Source organism: Tetrao urogallus (genome assembly GCF_951394365.1).
Source record: "Tetrao urogallus genome assembly, chromosome: 4".
Taxonomy (NCBI): Eukaryota; Metazoa; Chordata; class Aves; order Galliformes; family Phasianidae; genus Tetrao; species Tetrao urogallus.
Window position 1 is genome coordinate 28,456,709 of NC_136817.1, and position 19,645 is coordinate 28,476,353.

Genomic DNA, 19,645 nt, shown 5'->3' on the forward strand with positions numbered 1-19,645 from the left:
ACCGTCCCTGACTCTTAATTCCTTCTTAATCTGAGCTGATGGTCATGGAAGCTGAAAATCAAGTGAAATCAAGATTTCCTCCCACTCTCATCTAATGCAGTAAATGATGACTAGCTTCATTGTAGGCTGCACCAGTGGGTGGGGAATGACATGCTGTCCTGTCCCTATGTGTGTTGAGAAGAAAACTGGGCGTATGTCAGAGGTTTCAGAGGTGCACTAGGTTTGCTCAAGCCCTTTCTTACTCAGTTCCTCTCCTTTGCAGGCCATGGTGGAAACGGTGAACAACCTCCTGCAGCCGCAGGCTCTGAATGCCTGGAGGGACCTGAATGCAAGTGAACAGCAACGTGCAGCCACCAAATTGCTTGACACTGTGGAGGACAGTGCCTTCGTGCTGGCTGATAACCTGCTGAAGACTGACATTGTCCGTGAAAACACCGACAATATCCGTAAGAGAATGAGCCCATAGATACTGGGAGCACCAGAGGGAGAGTAAGGGTTGTGAAACCTGACTTCAGTCTTGGCTCTACGTTAACTGGAGAGCAGTGTTGGATGTGTCTTGGCCATTGGTGTGAAAAACTTAGAAGTCTTTCCAAAAGAGCCTAAGGGAATAAGATAGCTCCCTGTCCTTGAAATCCCATGGGAAAAGAGAACCTAAGCTGCCTTTATTACTCCTGGCTTCAAGTGCAAAATCTGTGCTAGCACACTGAGAGTATTGTTTCACAGGGAGATGGTTCATCAAAATGCAATTGTGTTTCATTTCATACAAATTTGTGTCTTTATTTGGCTGATTGTTGATTTTAATTAAAAAACAAGCATGATGGAAAGCGCAGAACTCCCAACTGTGCATATGTAAAATGAGAACAACTCTTCTTTCTTTTTCTTTGAATACAGATCCCAAGAACTGATAACATTTACAGAAAGTACCAATCGCCAGTGGCAAAGAACTAGCATTTTCAGATTTTCATTTTAACCATTGCCCTTAATATCCTGAGGTTCTTCTTTACAAGAACTAGTTGTCTTTTGTCTTCCACAGAGAACTGGATTTATTTTATTTTTTATTTTTTATTTTTTAATTAAATCTGAAACTTCTTCAGGGCAAAGATTTAAAAAGAAAGAGTCTAGTGTGAAACCTTGTAACTTGATTCCTCTACTTTCAGATGGTCTGGAACACCATTTTTTAAATTTCAAGTATTGTGTAGGTGATTATTTTCAGTAGTGACTTTTCTTTCTGTTGGTCTCTCTTGCAAACAGAGCTGGAAGTTGCAAGACTAAGCACAGATGGCAATCTGGAAGATCTGAAGTTTCCCCAGAACACGGGCCATGGGAGTGCCATTCAACTTTCGGCAAATACCTTGAAACAAAATGGTCGGAATGGTAGGTACAGCACCTCTGGCCATGCTGGCCTTCTAAATCAGTTGTGCTTCAGGCATTGTTTGTGAATGGCTTGCAATTATTGTTTTGATTTTAACCAGTTATAAGTTTAGTATTAATCACTGTTACTATTTACATTAATGTTAATGTTAGTTGCCCAAGCCCTTGACTGAAGGCTACATTGGTTCACAAGGAATGTATTATGTTACCAAGTGACTGACAGCCTTCAAAAGCATCATATAGTGGTAGAAATACACCAGATCCCTACACGACGTGTTTGTTGGGGCACAGTGCTGCATCCAGAGAAGTACTTTTAACTGCTGTTATTTGCCGTGGAAGCCTTCCTTCCCATGGAATAAGAGCCTTGTGTGAGTAACCTGCTTCACACTTGGGCACTGTGCAGGTTTCTGAAAGGAAAGGAAAGAAACAATAGCAGCAAATCTTAATAATGTGTCAACATGGCAGAAAATCTTGATTAACTGTTTGCATCTTTAGTGCCTTCCTCTCTGAAGGTTTTGAACCTACTAATATACCATAAATTTAAGATGATACTGAGTGTGAATAGTCTTCAAGCTGTCTGGTTATTTATTTCCAGATCAGAAATTTGAGCAGATACATTTGTTGATCTCTCCAGCCTCGCTATAGGCCAACTTTAAACTGCCATGCTTTCTACTGATGGGACTGACATGGTCCTGTTTATGAGTTCCTTTAAAGATTATACTTCATTCAGTCACTTTACTGCTCTGCAAGGAAGGAGTGTGTATTTTGCAATGGCTGTTTTTTCAAGATTAAGCTGTATGTAGGGGAAAAGCACTCTATTGCAGAGTTTGATCACTACACAGAGTAATAGGACAGCATTACAGCCGAACTAGATGCATTAAAACTGCCAAAATTTCAGACAATTGCTGAGACAAAAATTTGATTCAGTGGCTCAGAAAGAGAGCTTTGCCATTGGCTTCCTTGATGGGTTTTGATACTTTTAAATGCAGGGTTTAAAGAACAGTGTTTCTTTTAGAGTTGGTGTAAAACCCAAGATGAGCAGCAAAATTCCAGTGGGATAGGCATTTCACCAGTGAGCTTTGGAGAAGATTTGTGGAGAAAGAGAATTGTGTTGGCAGAAGGAAGGAAAAGTCTTTATTTCTAAGCATATCACTTGAGTTCTGGTCAAATTGAGAGAGCCCCATCAATTTTTATCAGCTTGGCATTCACCTAGAGGTTTCCAAACAGCTATGAAAGAAATGATCGTAGAAAAATTAAGCTTGGAAGGGACCTTTGGAGTCATCAGTGCTTCACCTTCTGCAGAAGCTGAAGTGAAACAAAAAATATTCCCCACAACTAATATTTATAAGACAAACTAATCACATTTGGTTCTTATTTGAAGTCTGTGAATTAAAACAGAAAGCGAACAGGATGATCTCAGCTAAAAAAACAAAACAAAACAAAACAAAAAAAAAAAGTTGACTGGTAGTGTGTTGCAGGTTCCCTAGTGGTGGGTATTTATGGAAAGAGGGTTATATGATTGACAAATTTCTGCTGTTTTTGTTTTGCTCTTCATATGAGATTGGAATTGTATTGGAAAGTTTTGGATTTCCTCTCCCAGAATTGACCTCACATTTCTCTGAGGTAGTCCTGATTTATTAATGGGGGTTGTGTTGGACTAAATTATAGTTTTACACTGCAACTCTATGGCAGGCCAGAATGAAATGTTTCCCAAGCGTTGCCTGGAGAATAGTGTTAAGTCAGGTGGGAAATGTGTCGCCTGGCCTCTTTTCTCTGTAGTCAGTTTTTCTACTGATTCCAAAAATAAGCTCACCTTTGCTGTCCGTCTACTTCAGTGTGTTTGCTTAAAAGAGTTTGTTTTGCAGTGGCAGCTCTTGCCTTTTCATCCTTGGACCAGTCAGTGTATTTCATGATGCTCACTGGTATAGGCAGGAGAAGGTGAATTTTTCATACACCACATCTTGATTCATTCATGCTTTCTCCCCCCCAAAAAATTTAAGTTCATTCAGAGAAGAAATTTGTCATCAAAGATGAAAGCCAGTGCACTGAACTAGATGTCTAACTTCACACTGCTCTCCTAGGTGAAATCAGGGTAGCTTTCGTGCTGTACAACAACTTGGGCACCTATCTCTCCACGGAGAATGCTAGCATGAAATTAGGAACTGAAGCGATGTCTACTAATCACTCCGTCATCGTCAACTCCCCTGTCATCACGGCAGCAATAAACAAAGAGTTCAGCAATAAGGTTTACCTAGCTGATCCCGTGGTCTTTACTGTCAAGCATATTAAGGTGAGCAAGTTTGAAAACCATTTTTTTTTTTTTTTTAATTCTGTCTCTATTATAAAGTGCCACAAAAGTTTGGTGATCTGAGGCCCCCAGCAGTCCTTGATTAGATTTTGAATTACACATTTGTTCCTCTGCGCTTTGAGTTGTTTATGGGGAATATCTCTTTTGTATTGCATTAATAAAAGTAAAGAAAGTCTCCTTTGAGCTGATGTCCATTGCTCAGTTGCTGACATACGTCATTCTGTAATTAAAAACTAACAATATATTAGAATGGGCCATAATATTATTTTATCATGGTGGCAGGGGATATTAGAGGGAAGTGGAATTACAGTGAAAAAGGACAGCTAGCACTCCTGTTAGCCAAGCACAGTCATTGCTAAAGTTGATTGCTTAAAGCAATTAATTTCTCCGCTCTGCAATGCAAATGAAGCAATCTGGTTTTGAAGAGCTGAATTTAGTCTATGTCTGAAATTAATCAAGAACAAAGAACTAGGTTTGTATTAGCAATGAGAGCAGCAACAACCTAACTTTCTCTGATGCTGACAAGTAATACTCGACTTCGAAGTCATTGTTGATTGTTTATCTAAAATTAAAGAGTAAGAGTTACAAAGTGCCTCTGGGGGGAAAAAAAAAAGGAAAGGTAATGTGTTTAGATATCTCTGAAACCCTATCATTTTACTGCATTTGCTCATTGCTTCCCTGCAGCAGTCAGAAGAAAATTTCAATCCAAACTGTTCATTCTGGAGCTATACTAAGCGTACCATGACAGGGTATTGGTCCACCCAAGGATGTCGCCTCCTGACAACTAACAAGACGCACACCACATGCTCCTGCAATCACCTAACCAACTTTGCAGTCCTGATGGCACATGTGGAAGTTAAGGTAAGCTTTGCAGATTCACAGGCTGCCAATGCACTGAACAGTTGCCAATATTACAATACGTTGTTACTGCAAAAGGCAGCTGAACAGGGAAATTGCTGTGTCACAGTAACTCTAATGGTAGAAACTATCTCATGTAAATCTTCTTTCTGCTATGGAGTGAAAAAGTAGACAGTCACACCTGTGCAAAGACTGCACTGATCTCCTGGCATGGGCAGTTCAGAACTGCAGATGACTGGTGGACAAAACTGGCCATTGCTTCCACACATCCTTTGCATAACTGGTCCATAACATATCCTGGCTCGATCCTTGCTCTCAGGGTCCTAGCTGTACCAGCAGGGAGCAGCAAGCACCTGCAGGGTGGAACAGGAGCAAGCAAAGACTGCCTTGTTGGGTGTGAGTTGAGTGCCTTGCTTGCAGCAGCTGGAAATACATTGCACATATCTGTGAGGTGTATGTGTAGAATCAGAACTCTTTTCCAGCCACCAACTATGGGAGAAAGATACATTATTTGTGTCTCACAATGTGACATCAAGCTGCACATAAAAAAAAACAACAAAACTCATTATATCATCCTGTCTTGATTTTGCATCCCCTAAGGTTGGTACATACCAGTTAGTTCCTTTGCACCACCTTTTTGGTGTAATACTGCTTTCTCGTATGAGTAACCCCATTGTAGCTAATGAATTTGTTCCTGAAAGTAAACATTCCTCATGGTGGTAGTGTGGAGAGGAGTGCACATTTGGGATATTTTTCAAGAATGAGACAATGTTTGAGTTATCTTTCATTTCCTGAGCTGTCTTTTCTGTCTTTAGTTGAAAACAGTTCCACTTGCTGTAGAAAGGAGGCCCTGATTCCTGAAGGACTTTGGCCTTGTGATTTTCTCTGTTGCACTGTCTCCATTTTGTGTGCCTTGCACTGCAGCTAAATTGACCATTCTGAGCTAGATCCTTCTGTTTGGGCAGACCATTTCAGTCAATTCTATGGCTGCATTACCACAAAAGCTGTTATGGTTATAAAATACCTTTTCTTAAATAGTCTGCGGCTATCATTCCTTTGTATACATTTGTTTCACTTAGTAATCTGAAGAGGAATTTGAAGAGCTAAAATAAAGTATATATTAAAGCACTGTCATGCATGACCAATGCTCAACAAAAAAGAAATGAGAACCTGGCAGCTCATTTGCCACAACAGCTGGGTCCAGCTGAGAGGAACAGGATAGATTTGCTGCTGCAGGATTATGTATCTTTTGTATTCTGTAGGAATCACTACCAGTCAAGGAGCTGTGTCATTAAATGGCTATGGCATTATCATAGGAGTTGTCCAAATAAATGGTCAATTCAGAGAGTGTGTTTACAGGTTAACAGTATTCTGCAGTCTTAGAATGTTTTTGCCAGTTTCTCATAATTGCTTGAATATTCACAAGAAATGTACTTTTGGCTGCTTATCACCTGCCTGGAGTTAACAGATATACCTGAGTCACTGAAGTCAGAGGCTGCACCTGGGAAATGCAGATAGCTTTCCACTCCACTGATGTGAATGAGCATGATCTGCATGGTGCAGATACAGGTTAGCACTGAACAAGCCTCTTCTCAAACTGCAGCTAGGTCAGCCTTGTCTGCATGGCATTTCACATAAACCTCATTAGACTGTTAGCACTGGTGTTATCTCATCTTGCAGAAAAAGAAGGCAAGACCCTTGCTTGCCCATGCTCAACCAACAGGTTGGAAAGACCTGCAGCTGGAAGCTTCCTGAGTTCAAAGGCAGTGTGCTATCTGCCTGTGGATGCTTCCGGATGTTTGCTCTCAAGACTTTTGGGTCATGTTTTATAGCTTGGCTGCAGCCAAAGTGTCAGTGCTCTAACATCAAAATTGGCTTCACTTTGCTGATTCTGATGCAACTGAACAGCTTCCTGGCATGTTTGTTTTAGTGATCATGCCAGTCTGAGGGTGAGGGCAAGTGGGTACCCTGCAAACATCTGTAACTCTTCTCTCAATCTGCTTGTCACCTTGCTCTTCCTTGTCCTATCGTATTCCTCTGGTCTGCTGGTGGAACTGACCATCTGGCTATCTCAGTGCAAATGTAGGAAAATGTGTCACATTTCTTATCCTGCTGCAATGAGTTTTAAAAACTTTCTAGCTGAAAACCTGCTGCTTTGGAGAGGTAGTGGTTTAAAAATAAATGGGAATTGTTTGCATCCATTCACTTACAGCCATCTCTTGCAGATATGCTCTATTATCTTTTTGTTGTCTTGCATCTTGTACAAAAAGGCAGTTTGTGCATCTGAATTCTTTTAGTTGTCTTTGAGCTAGGGCAATCCCTGGGGAAAGGATGCTGTGTGCTTATGCAGGATCTCTCACAGTGGTGTTGGGGACAATGGACTAGCATCCCTAAATTGAACTGTTCTAAGCACTATTAATGATATTCTGACATTTTTGCCACATTAACAGTTTTCTTCTGTAATTAGTATCTGTGATTTACTGAGTTAAGGTTGGTGTATTTTTGGAAGCATGAGGAGCTTCCTTTGCTGTAATGAGTATCCTCAACACCCTACCTAATGAGACTGAACACTGCGTGTCATGGAAAATGGACATCTGAGTCCTGCTCCTTAATCAAAAGCCAGCACCAATCTGACAAGTGTCACTTCTGCTCATGAATGATCTCCTTCCCTGGTTGCATGGCAAAAGAGCGTGTTCTGCAGAGGAGACCTTGGTGGCTGCTCTGGGAGTTATGGACTGGGATTTAATTATTAGCAGAGCGTATGTGGCAAGGCGGAGCTCGGAGGTAGCACCCCTGAGCAAATGATTGATGGCCATGTGGCTCTCAACTCGAAACAGCAATATGTCTTTGTCCAAAGGAGCAGAAAATGTCATTGACTGACCACGGGCGTCAGGGATTTATTGGTGTGCTTCAAGAGAAGGAGTTGCTGGGATCAGTTCCAGTCTTAATAGAACTCCCAATTAAGAAGAGGAGACTTTACTTTGAAGATACCTTCTGACTGTTAAAATTAGTTGGGCCCAGAGTTGTTTATGTGCCTAAACTGAAAGCCTGCCTTTATTTACATAGGGATTTGGGCATACTTGGAAGCTTCCCTGGAAGTGACTTTGGGCTACAGTGCATGGTGGCTGTGGAAGAAGGCATGTCTAGAAAAATCCTGCCCTAGATATTCTTTTCCAGGGCTGGGACAAATGTATTTAAGTATGGTAAACAGCAGTGCCCAAACCCAAGAGCTTGCAATGCATGCAGGGAGGACTTGGAACTGCTGGGAAGAGCCATGTGCGTGTACCTGTTGGTGCATCCTCCCAGTGAGGGTTGACCTTCAGTACCCACAGTGGTCCAAATTACCCTTCCGGACAATTTTTCAGGGAAAATGAGAACCTCTCGTTGAATAGAAAATTTAAGACTTGGAAGCAAATCACTCTTTTCATCAGCTGGGAAGTACATTTGGCCTTTGTTATTGCAGTCTTGTGGATATTTTGTTAAATCATGAAGTACGTTTAATGTAGATGAGGTCTGTGTTAAATGTCTATCTATTGTTTGTATCAGTGAAATGATCGTTACGGCCCTTAAATTCTATAAAAACATTGTAGTGCTCATGCCAGGAGAGGAGAGCCAGTAGTTAAATAAGTCATTCTTCCTATGTAATTGCTGCATGTTTTTTCTTCAAAATGTTTTTCATATAAGCTTGTGTTTTGCATCATAATAATTATAGCAGTTGCATCTTTAATGTACCACGGGAAAATATGCAGCCAGAAAACAAGTTCAGTGCTAGTGGAAAAATGCAATCAAAAAAAACCACCCAAAACAGAATAAGCAAGGGTACCTCAGGGTAGATAAATGTTGCTTATCAGTGTGTAGTGAGTGCCAGAGCTTACTCTTCTTTAAGTATATAAATAACTGAAGAGGAAGGAAAAGGGCAAAAAATAAAGGTGTTTTAACAGTAGCAATTAGTCTGTAGCTTTCAGATGTTATTCTATATGACACATTACATCATGCTAATTATTTGGGGAATAAAACTATAAAGCAAGACAAGGAGAGAAAGGAATAAAAATATATGAAATCTAAATAGAATACAGTGGTCTATTGCCTAAAGCAATGCAGCCATTTCAGATATAAAGAGCAAGCTGAAGTTATTGCAGTGCTGGCTTAACTGTATATTAGCACTTGTGGGATTAAGCAGCAATGAATGAAAGCAGAAGTGGGTGCAGGATCTCAAAAACACTTAACTACAGAATTAAATTACTGGAACTAATATGTGATGAATTTTGCAAGACAAATCATTCTGTACCATTATAAGAATTCTCAAAAAGAAGTACATTACACATTGCAAAAGGTAACTTATTGTAATGTTATTAAATAAGAACTGTTTTAATTAAACAGAAAAGTTATTGAATCTACTTGTCTTCAGTGGGATTTTAAAATTCAAAATACAGCTGTATTTGAGCTTGTGTTATGAAATGGAATCTGTGATACTAATGAACTTCAAGAATAAGGGGATGTAAAATGCACATCTGGTTATATATTGCATGCTTCTGCTGTTATGAATGTCTTACCTGCAAAATGCTGTTAACATTCGTGTAGCCTCCCCTAGAAAACTACACAAGCCCTGTTGGTAAGAGAATCTATCATAGTCTCTGACTGACCTATTATGAATCACAGAAATTACCTATAGGAAGCCTATTAGGTCAAGTAATCTGTGCCTACAGGGTCAATTCAGAGCGGTATATCTGGCAGTAATCCTTGAGCTTTTTGTCTAGGTGGACTGTAAATCACTGCAACAAGTTCCTTGAGTTCCCAACTCTTGGTTTGACACACACCATTTTGAAGTGAGCTGTAGCTCAGTCTTAATATTCCTTGTTCTGCCATCACTTCTTGCTGGTCTGCATCTGTGCATTCCCTGAACTGCTGGCCCAGATATGCTCAGGTAACAACTTCAGAGTGTTCAGCCTGAAAAAAAATTAGAGCCTGCCTTCAAAAAGATTGAGACTGAATGCTGGAAGCTGCAGCATATTTAGTTTTGTTTCTTAGTTCTTTGCTTACAGATGCCAGAAATTTGAAAGCACAGCAACTCATTAGCCATAGCTTCTTTTTCCCCTCCCAGTTCAGTGGGTATTTATTTACTTAATATCAACAGCAACTCATTAGCCATAGCTTCTTTTCCATTCCCAGTTCAGTGGGTATTTATTTACTTAATATCATCCTTCTTGGTTCTTTGGTCCATGAGCTGTGACTAGATCCATGGTAAGAAACGCTGCCACAGATTAGGAACAGCATCACCCTGCAGGATTAGTTGATCCTCTATCCTAAAATTTAGGATGGAAATAGTTCTCATTCACCAACACTGTGCCTTGTCCTGTTTATTGCCATCCCCTTCCTTTCTCGCTAAGAGTAGTGTTTAAAGCAAGCTCCTCCTTGGTTGGATTTTCAACTTTTAAACACATTATTCATTTCTGACTACGTGGACATCTATTTGGTCCTTATGTCTCTGTGCCCATTTTGTCCTACCTCCCCTAAATAAAGTCCTTAAACTGGGGAGACTGTAGTTGCCTTGATCATATTTTTTCAGAGTTGCTGTGTATCTTAACCATTTGGATTGCCTCTTTGACATCCAGTTTAAATCTCATTTTTGAAAGAGATGAATAGAATAAAGAAAGAGAGGAAAAGGTTATGCTTTGGCTCTTTAAAGAATAAGCAGGGGCAAAGGGGAATGAGATGCCTCATAGCTTGTGCTGTTCCTTATCTTGGAAGGTAGCTGTATGTATGAGGACTGAAGGGAAGGTTATGGTATGGTGTAGCCCTATCCCTGCTCTCCTGGAACTGGGCTGGGTAAGGCCATCAGTGTGACAGAAGGAGCTGATGATGCTGTGACCAGGTTTTCTGGGAAATCAAGTTAACGAGCCAGCCGCTTGGCTGTGTAGACATCTACACTGTGAGCTTGGCACCACCACTATGGCTTGTTTCTGGAGAGATGCCTTATAAGTAAGCAGAACTGTGCCACTTTACCAACTCCAGCCAGCAGGAGAGGGCCAGGATGTTGCTATTACAGATCCAAACCACTTCTCCTCACCTGCATAACACAGTGTGATTTGCCGCAGGAAAGCTGCAGCACTGTCAGCACTGAGATGGAAACCTGGGCTCTTCCCACCCACCGTATCCACAGCATGGTTTAAAGTGCATGGTGAGATGAGATCTGTACCCATTTCCCTTTGTGTATGCCCGTGTCACATTATTCTGGCAGCTAAACCACTTTGCATGAACGCTTAGAATTTGGAGCCTTATTTAAAAGATAGTAGTGAGGAGCCAGTGACATTGCACATAGGCTTTGAGGGGCATCAGGCTCTATTCCTGGATTAGGTTCTGACAGTGCCCATGAAAGCAGGGCAGAGCTGTGCTGCCTTTGCAGAGCACAAAGGGGATGCACACCTAGGTGGTTACTGTTTTCCAGCAGAACAGGACTGGCTGCCTCCCTTGGTGCATCTTTGGAAAGGAAGGACAGGATGGTTTCTAGAGCAGTGGGCTCCCCTTCCCAGCACATGTCCCACTTGGCCACAGAGGAAGGAAAGCCCCATTGGAATGTGCCTGCATAACTACAGCAAGCAGTGTTGTTAAGAAGTCCAGGAGACCTTGGGGTTTCCTCCCAGTCCAGGAAGCCCAGCTGACACTTTTGGCATACCTACAAAACCATTTGCTTGTAAAGTTAAGTCCTTTGTGCTTTGCCATGAAGCATTACAGCTAGGCTATAGCAGTAATCCTCTCTTGACACCAGTGATGGGAGAAGAGGGCAGAGAGAGCCTAAACAGCTTTGGAGAGCTGCAAATCTGAGAAGTTGCAGAAGCAGCAGTGTGCAGGAGTTCAGATCTGTCCCATTGGGTCTCTGCCCAGCCCTGCACTGCCAGCTCTCACCAGGCACCGAGTGGTCATATCTGAGTGAATCGATGACACTGTGTTATTTACTGCTTGTTTATTCCTTCATCTCCAAATATATTACTCTTTCCTTTCCTGAAGGGACAGATTAGGCAAAAGAATGTGTCCTTTGCTGCTGGCAGCTTGGTTTGGCTGCTGTTTTCTTCTACTGATGTTTTTAATAAGGGAGGAAATGGCTGTTCATCTTGGGGAGAGCCATTCTGTCATAAGCTGACATTCCCTGGGATTTGTTTTTATTAGCTCAGTTCTGCTGTGCCGGCGCTGCCAGAGCTGCTCATTGATTTCACAGCCTGGATAATGGCTTGGTTGCCTGTTCATCCACTGTGGTGGCTGTTGGGGTTCCTGCAGCTCCTCCTGCACAGGTTTCTGACAGCACTGTTTTCCACCAGCTCTTGGCCCACCTGAGCAAAAGAAAGGCTTTACTCCAAAGCCAAGGAGTGAAGGAGCGTTTCCTTCACTGAATTTGGGGTCGGGTTCTTCCCTAAGTTACAGATGTAAAACTTACGTAACAAAGAATATTTTTACGTGTACATTTTTACAATGTTAGTGCAAACTTTTCTGCTTTTAAGCCTGCAATGCAGTTTTGGAATGCAAAGGAATACATCCACCTGGATGTTATTGTGTAGTTCGCTTCATAATTGTTCCTATCCTGAAAATAATCCATGTGTCAACTTACCTTTAAAGCTAGCATGGCTTTAGCTGTAACAACACTCAGTGGTTTGCATAAGGGACCATGAAAGTCTTGATATACAGGTCTTGGCAGTCATGATGCATTTGGGCAAGTTGGTGTTTGATACTGTCAGGAAATTGATACTTGTCATGACATCTGGGATATCCCATGGGTTCTGGTTGCCAGCATCTTCAGGAGATTATTGAGAAGAACAAGTTGACTGTTATCAGCACTCTGGTGGTTTTGAATGTGTTTCACATGCTTAAGGGACCTTAGGGCTTGCTGGGTTCTACAAGGATATCATTAGTGTATATGTCAAAGCTATTTTGTCCTTGGTCAGGGAGTGCTTGAACTGTGCTGGGGAGGAGCAGGGTAAAGAGAAGATGTGCTTATTTTGTGTGTCTCAGTGGTTGAGGGAATGAGCTTAGATATTGCAACCCAGGCACAAAATGTCAGAGTACTATTTATTATACTTACCCCTGCAAAGTCTCGTGCCAATTGGGAAACCAAACATTGCTGCCATGTACGTCATGCACCGTCACAGGTGACAGCAAGGATAATCTCGGAGTGTTGAGGAGTGATTACCTCAATTCCTCCTCTTTCTACATTATTCCTGCAACTAGCACACTCTCTATGGCTAGTGGCAGGGATTGGTCTCTTCTTAGAAAGAAGAGTATTAATTTTAAGGCCAGTTCTCTATAATGTTTTCCTCATTGACTGGGATACTGGACTTGAAGGTATACTGAGTATATTTGTAGATGACACTTATCCGAGAGGAACTTTTGACTCCCTGGAGGATAGAGAGGCCTTGCAGAGAGATCCTGACAAACTAGGGGGCTGGGCCACATGAACAAGACCAAGTGCTAGATTCTGCAGCAGGGCGGGGGCAAGTTTGGTTATGTGTACAAATTGGAGGACAAGAGGCTGGAAAGCGGCCTTTCTCTAAACTTAGTCTCATATATGGGAAGAAACCCTGAGTGTTCCTTTTGCTAGGCTAGCTGTGCCTTGGAATTTTTGAGTCTGTGCCCCTGGGCTCATGTCACCCACTCTTCCAAAGCCCTCATGGTTGTTGTCTCCTTACATATATACCTGCGTTAGCAGCATTGTCCTGCTCTCCCAGTCCCAGAGCCTTCTGTCACTTTTGCCTGGCAGGTCCCTTTGCTTAGGTGAGCTGGCAGGGCTGTTCAGAGAGACCTTATCTGCTGCTCCTCTGCAGACTCAGATGAAAAAGAGAATGATTTGAAAGGCTCAAGGTTTGCATTAGCATGTTTTTGTACTGAATTTAGAGGAATGGATGAACCGAAATGACACAGATAGAGGAATGTGTGGCCACCAGGAAAACAATGTGCACTTAGTCTTCTTGGTTTGCTGGGTGCTAGAGGAGCTGCATGGAACAGGCATTTCTATCATGGTCAAGCGCACTAAGCGCACAAGGATTTCATGCCTCAGTCCTGTACTTGATACACCTAGCTCCTGTGATATCAGAAATGCTCAAACAGTTCTGAAGGAGCATTTGGGGAAAGGAGACTTCATCTCTCTGCCTCCTTCAGAGAGTCTCCTTCGAAAGAAAACCTCCAGCATGGAAGAGATGGAGGGGAAATCCACTCCCCATCTTTCATTATCATTTGATGCCTATCACTCATGCTAATAAAGCCAAAGAGCTGAAAGATTTGAGTTGTTTCTCACGGGTGCTGACATAGCAGAGTGTATATCAGGAAAGGCCTGACATTTGATGTGGCTTTATCATTGGCAGGCAGGCAAAGAAAATGGATAAATTTATCACCTTTTTCCCTCCATCTGTCATAGGTTTTTATCCCACAGGGAGGAAAATGTTTCCAGTTTGTCCTGGCTTTTTGAAGTGTGACACTATTGTATTTGCCAGTCTAAATAATGCCTAAGTCATCAAAATGCCAGAAGTGGAGGGAAATGTGAAAAGGCCCTGGAGACTTCCAGGCAGTCTTTTACTCAGCTCTTTGACTCTAACTGCTTAGTCCTGAGCAGCCACTTTGTGGCTTGCCATGTATTTCTCGTTTCTTATTTACATTTTACTAAGTAGTGATATCTCTAATTTCACCACATCTGGTGGAAACCTGTGGAGTTACTGGTGAGTTTTACAATCTTGGTAAGGTGGTGGAATGCCCTCACTATTAGAGTCTTAGAGTTTCAGAACTCTGCCCTCTTTTTTCTGCTAAGCAAATGCAATGCAAGTTCAGGAGCAGTTCAGGAGCAGAGATGTTTATCAGCCAAGCCAAAGCACACCTGTGCTGCACTTTGCAAAACATTGTTGCTGGATTAACTGCAATGGCCAGGCTTGCATGGTTTGTGGTGTGTTACAAGCTAGGGAAACACTCACTTGCCCCGCTTTCTTAACACCATTGTTTTGTTAGAATTTAAAACAAAAGTCATGTGAAAAGAGATGTCTTTTTTCCTTTTTTTTTTTTCTTCTCCTGAGGAGTGTTCCAGGGCTCAGTTTGACTTCCCTGGAGTTTTAACATATGGCTCCAGGTCTTGAAAAAAAAAATGTTCTTTCTTGTTCCCCGTTGAAAAGAAAGACAAGACATTTAAGTGTTCTCTTTCTGTCCAAAACCTTCAAGCTCATATATGTCTGTGGATGAGTAAAGAGTCTTTTTTCACTGCTAAATGGTTTTAACAGACTTGTGGTTGTCAACTCCACAATGTAGTGTATGAAACATTTTTACACCTGAATCACAATGTTTGATGGTTCTTTATACAGTACATCCTCTTCTTTGCCATGTTTGTGAAAAGTGGAGCTGCACTCAAGACTAGCTATGATGTCTCAATGTTTTCAGCAACAGCATCATTATTTCTAGGATATTCTGAGGTCTGAATTTGTCTTGGCACTCATAATTTGCCAGATACTTTGCAGTATGAGTTTCAGGCTGCTGGATTCAAGTCTAGGTCCATTTAGTCTTAATATCCTTCATTAGTTACTAGTTAATTGTGCCACGACTTGGTGAGTCTGAGGGTCTCAGATAATCTCACTGTTTACCTGGGATAGATTAGAAGTTATGCAGTATGTGGCTGATGATCTTTTTATTGTTTTATCTCCAGCACAGCGATGCAGTGCATGACCTGCTTCTGGATTTTATCACCTGGGTGGGCATCCTGCTGTCACTTGTCTGCCTCCTGATCTGCATCTTCACCTTCTGCTTCTTCCGTGGGCTACAGAGTGACCGCAACACAATTCACAAGAACTTGTGCATCAGCCTTTTTGTAGCAGAGCTTCTCTTCCTCATTGGCATCAACCGGACTGACCAGCCGGTAAGAGGCAAAACGCTTTCTGTTCCCACTGCGGGCTCTCACCTCACAGCATACAGGATGTTGCCATGGGGTGGGATATATTCCAGTGCTATTTAAGCCCTATTGAGCTGTTGCAGGGTGAAGTTATCAACTGGAAGTCAGATTCTGGTTACTGAAAGGAGGTCAAGATACTTGCTTGTATTAGCTGCCTTGAGATCTCTGGACAGATGGAAAAAACTACTCCCTAAGCAATGCCTTTCCACATTTATTTAATTCTAGATTGCATGTTGGTATTCTGCTTTAAAAAAGAAAAAGCCTTCTTCATAGCACTGGGATGGATTCTGCATTCTCATGGTATTTCCTGTTTTTCATATCCCTTCCCATAATACTCTGCCTATAACTGCTGTGTTGGAAAGCCCCTGATGCATGTCAGACTGTGCACAGCACCCAAGGATATTCACAGGGCATGTTGACATTTGGAAAGTCGCCTAGGCAAAAATGTTTATGGAGAGACTTTGGGAGTAGAAACACAGCCTTTGTGAATCTATGGATAAACTGCAGTGCACTGGAGCACTGAAGTCATCCATCCTGCACACTTGTGTGCATGTATGCCTGCATAACTGTCTGTCAACGCAGCACCAGTCAGAAACAGAAATCTGTGTGCACGCAAACACACATACCCTGGAGTTAACAGCCAGAGAGTCACACTGAAATTGAGGGTCTGACTTGAAAATCATGGGAGACATGGAAAAAGCCTGCTCTCATTTTAGTGACTGTTGGGGTGTTGTTTGTAAATAGTATGCGTGCATATGTTTAATCAGCAGGTAGTACAAGTGTGCTTATGCTGCTTATACTATATACATCTGTATGTGTTTGTTTACCAAAGTATGTACATACCTGCTTTTGTATCTTTGAATATAATTTGTATGTACAGTTGTGTGTTTAAAAATTGTTCATATATATGTTTCCAAAGTGAAAAAAATGTTGTTACACTGGAGATGGTGAAACAAGAACTCCTTCATTCTTATCAAACCTCCCAGTGAGAACATGTTTTTGTGTAAACTTGAGTGTTACATTAAGTTTGTGTGGTTGAAACACTTTCTCTGGCTCTCTTGAAATCTGTCTGCAGATTGCTTGTGCTGTTTTTGCTGCCCTCCTGCACTTCTTCTTCCTGGCGGCTTTCACCTGGATGTTCTTGGAAGGTGTGCAGCTCTACATCATGCTGGTGGAGGTTTTTGAGAGTGAACACTCCCGGAGGAAGTACTTCTATTTGGTTGGTTATGGCATGCCTGCACTGATCGTGGCTGTGTCAGCAGCGGTGGACTACCGGAGCTATGGCACAGACAAAGTGTGAGTGGGGCTTGGCTCTACTTGGACCTGGGCAGGAGGGTGGGAGAGGGGAGGATGGAGGGAAGTGAGGAGGCTGGGACACAGCAGGTGAAGGATGCTGTGCAGGCAGCTGTCAGCTGAAAGGCACGGCTCTCTGTCCCAGTGCAGCGCATGATCATACAGCAGAAATTCCCCACCATGTTGAGATTTGCTAAGGTGTTTTCCTGGAAAATTCTGTTGCGGAAAGTTTCATCGCATCGTTTATAACATCAGCAGAGGTAGCTCTTTCAAGTCTCAGCTTTGTATCAACAAGGTCACCCTTCTTCTCTAACCAAAGGGTATTTCTCATTTGCACGATGAAACATTGCTTTTTTTCTTCTTTATTAAGTGTTCTATCAAATTATTTTGCTTGGAAGCTCAGCTAGATGGTGTCTGTAGAGTGCATTATGCTCTTGGTGAATCAGAGCAGCTACATCATTTACCATTATGAATATTCTTAAATGTTTTCAATGTTGCTGAAACTGGAATCAAAGCACGATTTAGATGTTCGTACAGCACCATCTAATAAAAAAACAGGGAAAATTCAACCTTTGATTCTCTTTGCCAGCTTTGTTACAATAGCACAGTGCATTTTTATTGATTTTTTTTTTTTTTTTTAATTTCTTAAAATTAAGCCTTGTCAGGCTGCCTTTCCATTATCATTTTAAAATGTTCAGTTTGAAGGCACACGTAGCAAAAAGCGTTTCTAAAGCGTTTCTAAAATAGTTTTTAGCATAGCTTGGGTCAGAGTGTGGCAGTAGTTGATACTTTGTTAAAACCAACTGCAAAATGTTCTCCTGAAAATCTTATTGGCATACACTAACCTGAGTCTTCGCAGAAACAAGTCTGTAGTGCAGTGGGACAGCTCATGATCTATTACTGTGCCAGCAGGTAGGCTTCATCTCAGGTGCATATTTGCATCATTCTCCTTCCACAAAGTGGGAAAATAGCAACCTGAATTTATATGCATCATACTTTGTGGAAAGGAAATAGTCCATGAAGATAAGGGCAAGGGGGAGTAAATTTTCAAGGAACTTTATCAATTTATCCCAGCAGTGTGACCTACCTTAACAGGCCTAGGGGTTAAAGAAAAGGTAGCAGAAGATCCAATTACAGTTTCTGGAATTCCTGTAGTAGATGTATTTCCATCAGTCACCTCCTGTTTTTTGCCCCAATCAACTCTGCTATTCACATCCTGTCTTGAATGATATATAATCCTCCACTAAATCAGGTGTTGAAACATTCTGCTGAGGCAGAAGGCAAATTTATTTTTGCTGTAGTGTTTTGACCGAGACCCATCTCTTCACAGTGGCCCCTATGGGCCCACTTTAGGCTGAGAGTCCAGATCCCTAGAAGGTCAGCTGAGATGCTCCCTTGCATCCGCTTTCTCCACCAGTCTGGTTTGCAGCCTAGTTGTTCAGCACTTTCAGATTGTGTCTGAGGAGATGAAGCACAGGTTTGCTTGCCCAGCTGCCTTAAAATGCTGTTTGCCTGTGTCTTCTGCAGCGTTACTGTTGCAGGACTTGTAGCAGCAGAGCAATTCTCAAGGTGGTTTGAGATGAAAACTAGCACCAAACACATTGTTGAAAATTTCTTATAGTAAAAGAATTTGCCCAAATCCAGGGTATCCCTTTGGACATGAGGCAGTAGCGCTGCTTTGGCGTTTGATTGATTTGCATCTCTCCCCATTTATGCAGAGTCTCTCTTGATGCTCTGCAGGAACAAACCACATACAAATGAGTGGCAGTTACCTGCATACAGCAGCCTGTCTGTAGCATGGGAACACATGTCGCACCTAACCACAGCTCCTATAAAGCACCAGAGCAGCATTGCATTGCTGAAACATTTCCACTCCCATTACATGTGCAAATTTTCCTTTTTGTAGCACAGAAGAATAAACAGCCTCCGTAGAACATGCTGCCTTTCTCTAGCCCAAATATTTCTATACTTAGGTAGTACAAGCAGAAAGTTAAGCTGAAATTTGCTGGAGATGAGCTACAGAGCTTTACCTTCTTTGTGTGTTGACAATGCAGCAGTCAAAAGCCTGTGCCAGTAAAATCTCTTTCCCTCCCCATAGCATGAAGTAGCATTTTTAATGATTAAACATGTATACAATATTTTGCAAATAAATATTTACAGAGATTTATAGAGCCTAAAATATTTATTTTTAATCTCTAATTCTAGTGTGCACAATTTTATCACATTCTCATAGTGGAAAATAAAAAATATACAATATGTTTTGTATAACTATCATGCTCCATCTGGCTGATGGATGATGATGTATTTTTCTGTGTAATGTTATTAGAAGGGTAGAACTGATTAGAATTTGTAGTGAACTATATGCCAGGCATACATAATTTGATTGCAAGAAGTTGCTTGGTTTAGCCGGGTTTTGTAAAACATCCTCTGGAATATATTACTTGCCTTCCTCCATTATTTATTGCATTTGTTTAAGCAGGACTTATGGAGCTGTTAGTGTTATTTGTTTTTCACCTGGCATTTGGTGCCACCCTTCATACATCTCGGAAAGATTTGCTTAGACACCCCGTGTAGGATTTCTTGATTTGATTTTCCTTTCTAAACCCAGCCATTGTGCCCAGATTATGCAGCCAGAAGCAGGCAATTATTCCTCTCTCTGGTTCTTTTTATCAGTTGGTGCTTGTGATTTTCTGCCCTGGTGTTTATATTGACGCTTTGGAGTAGCTGCCCTCTGAATTTACAGTCTTACACTTAATTATGCCAAGAATTGGCATTGTCTTTTTTCCTTTCCTTTTCTTTTCTTTTTTTCTTGGTTCTTTTTTTATTTGTTTGTTTTTGTTTGTGTAAGAGCAGTTCAAATGATCCATATTAGGGATTTAGGGCTAATTAGTTTGATGCTATAACTA

At 41.6% G+C, this 19,645-nt stretch overlaps 1 protein-coding gene across 17 annotated transcripts in view; it reads left to right on the top strand.

Moving 5' to 3' along the window:
• The window catches only part of ADGRL3 (adhesion G protein-coupled receptor L3), a gene marked incomplete at both ends in the record, with an annotated part of 303,667 nt that overhangs the window by 234,583 nt on the left and 49,439 nt on the right, over positions 1-19,645 (top strand). For 16 of the 17 annotated variants that reach the window (XM_079534782.1, XM_079534783.1, XM_079534785.1 and 13 more), the window contains 6 exons: positions 263-446; positions 1,252-1,374; positions 3,453-3,661; positions 4,364-4,540; positions 15,204-15,413; positions 16,522-16,742. In XM_079534782.1, coding sequence (XP_079390908.1) covers positions 263-446; positions 1,252-1,374; positions 3,453-3,661; positions 4,364-4,540; positions 15,204-15,413; positions 16,522-16,742 — 1,124 coding nt within the window. The remainder of the gene's footprint in view (positions 1-262; positions 447-1,251; positions 1,375-3,452; positions 3,662-4,363; positions 4,541-15,203; positions 15,414-16,521; positions 16,743-19,645) is intronic. The other variant, XM_079534775.1, reaches the window with a different exon arrangement.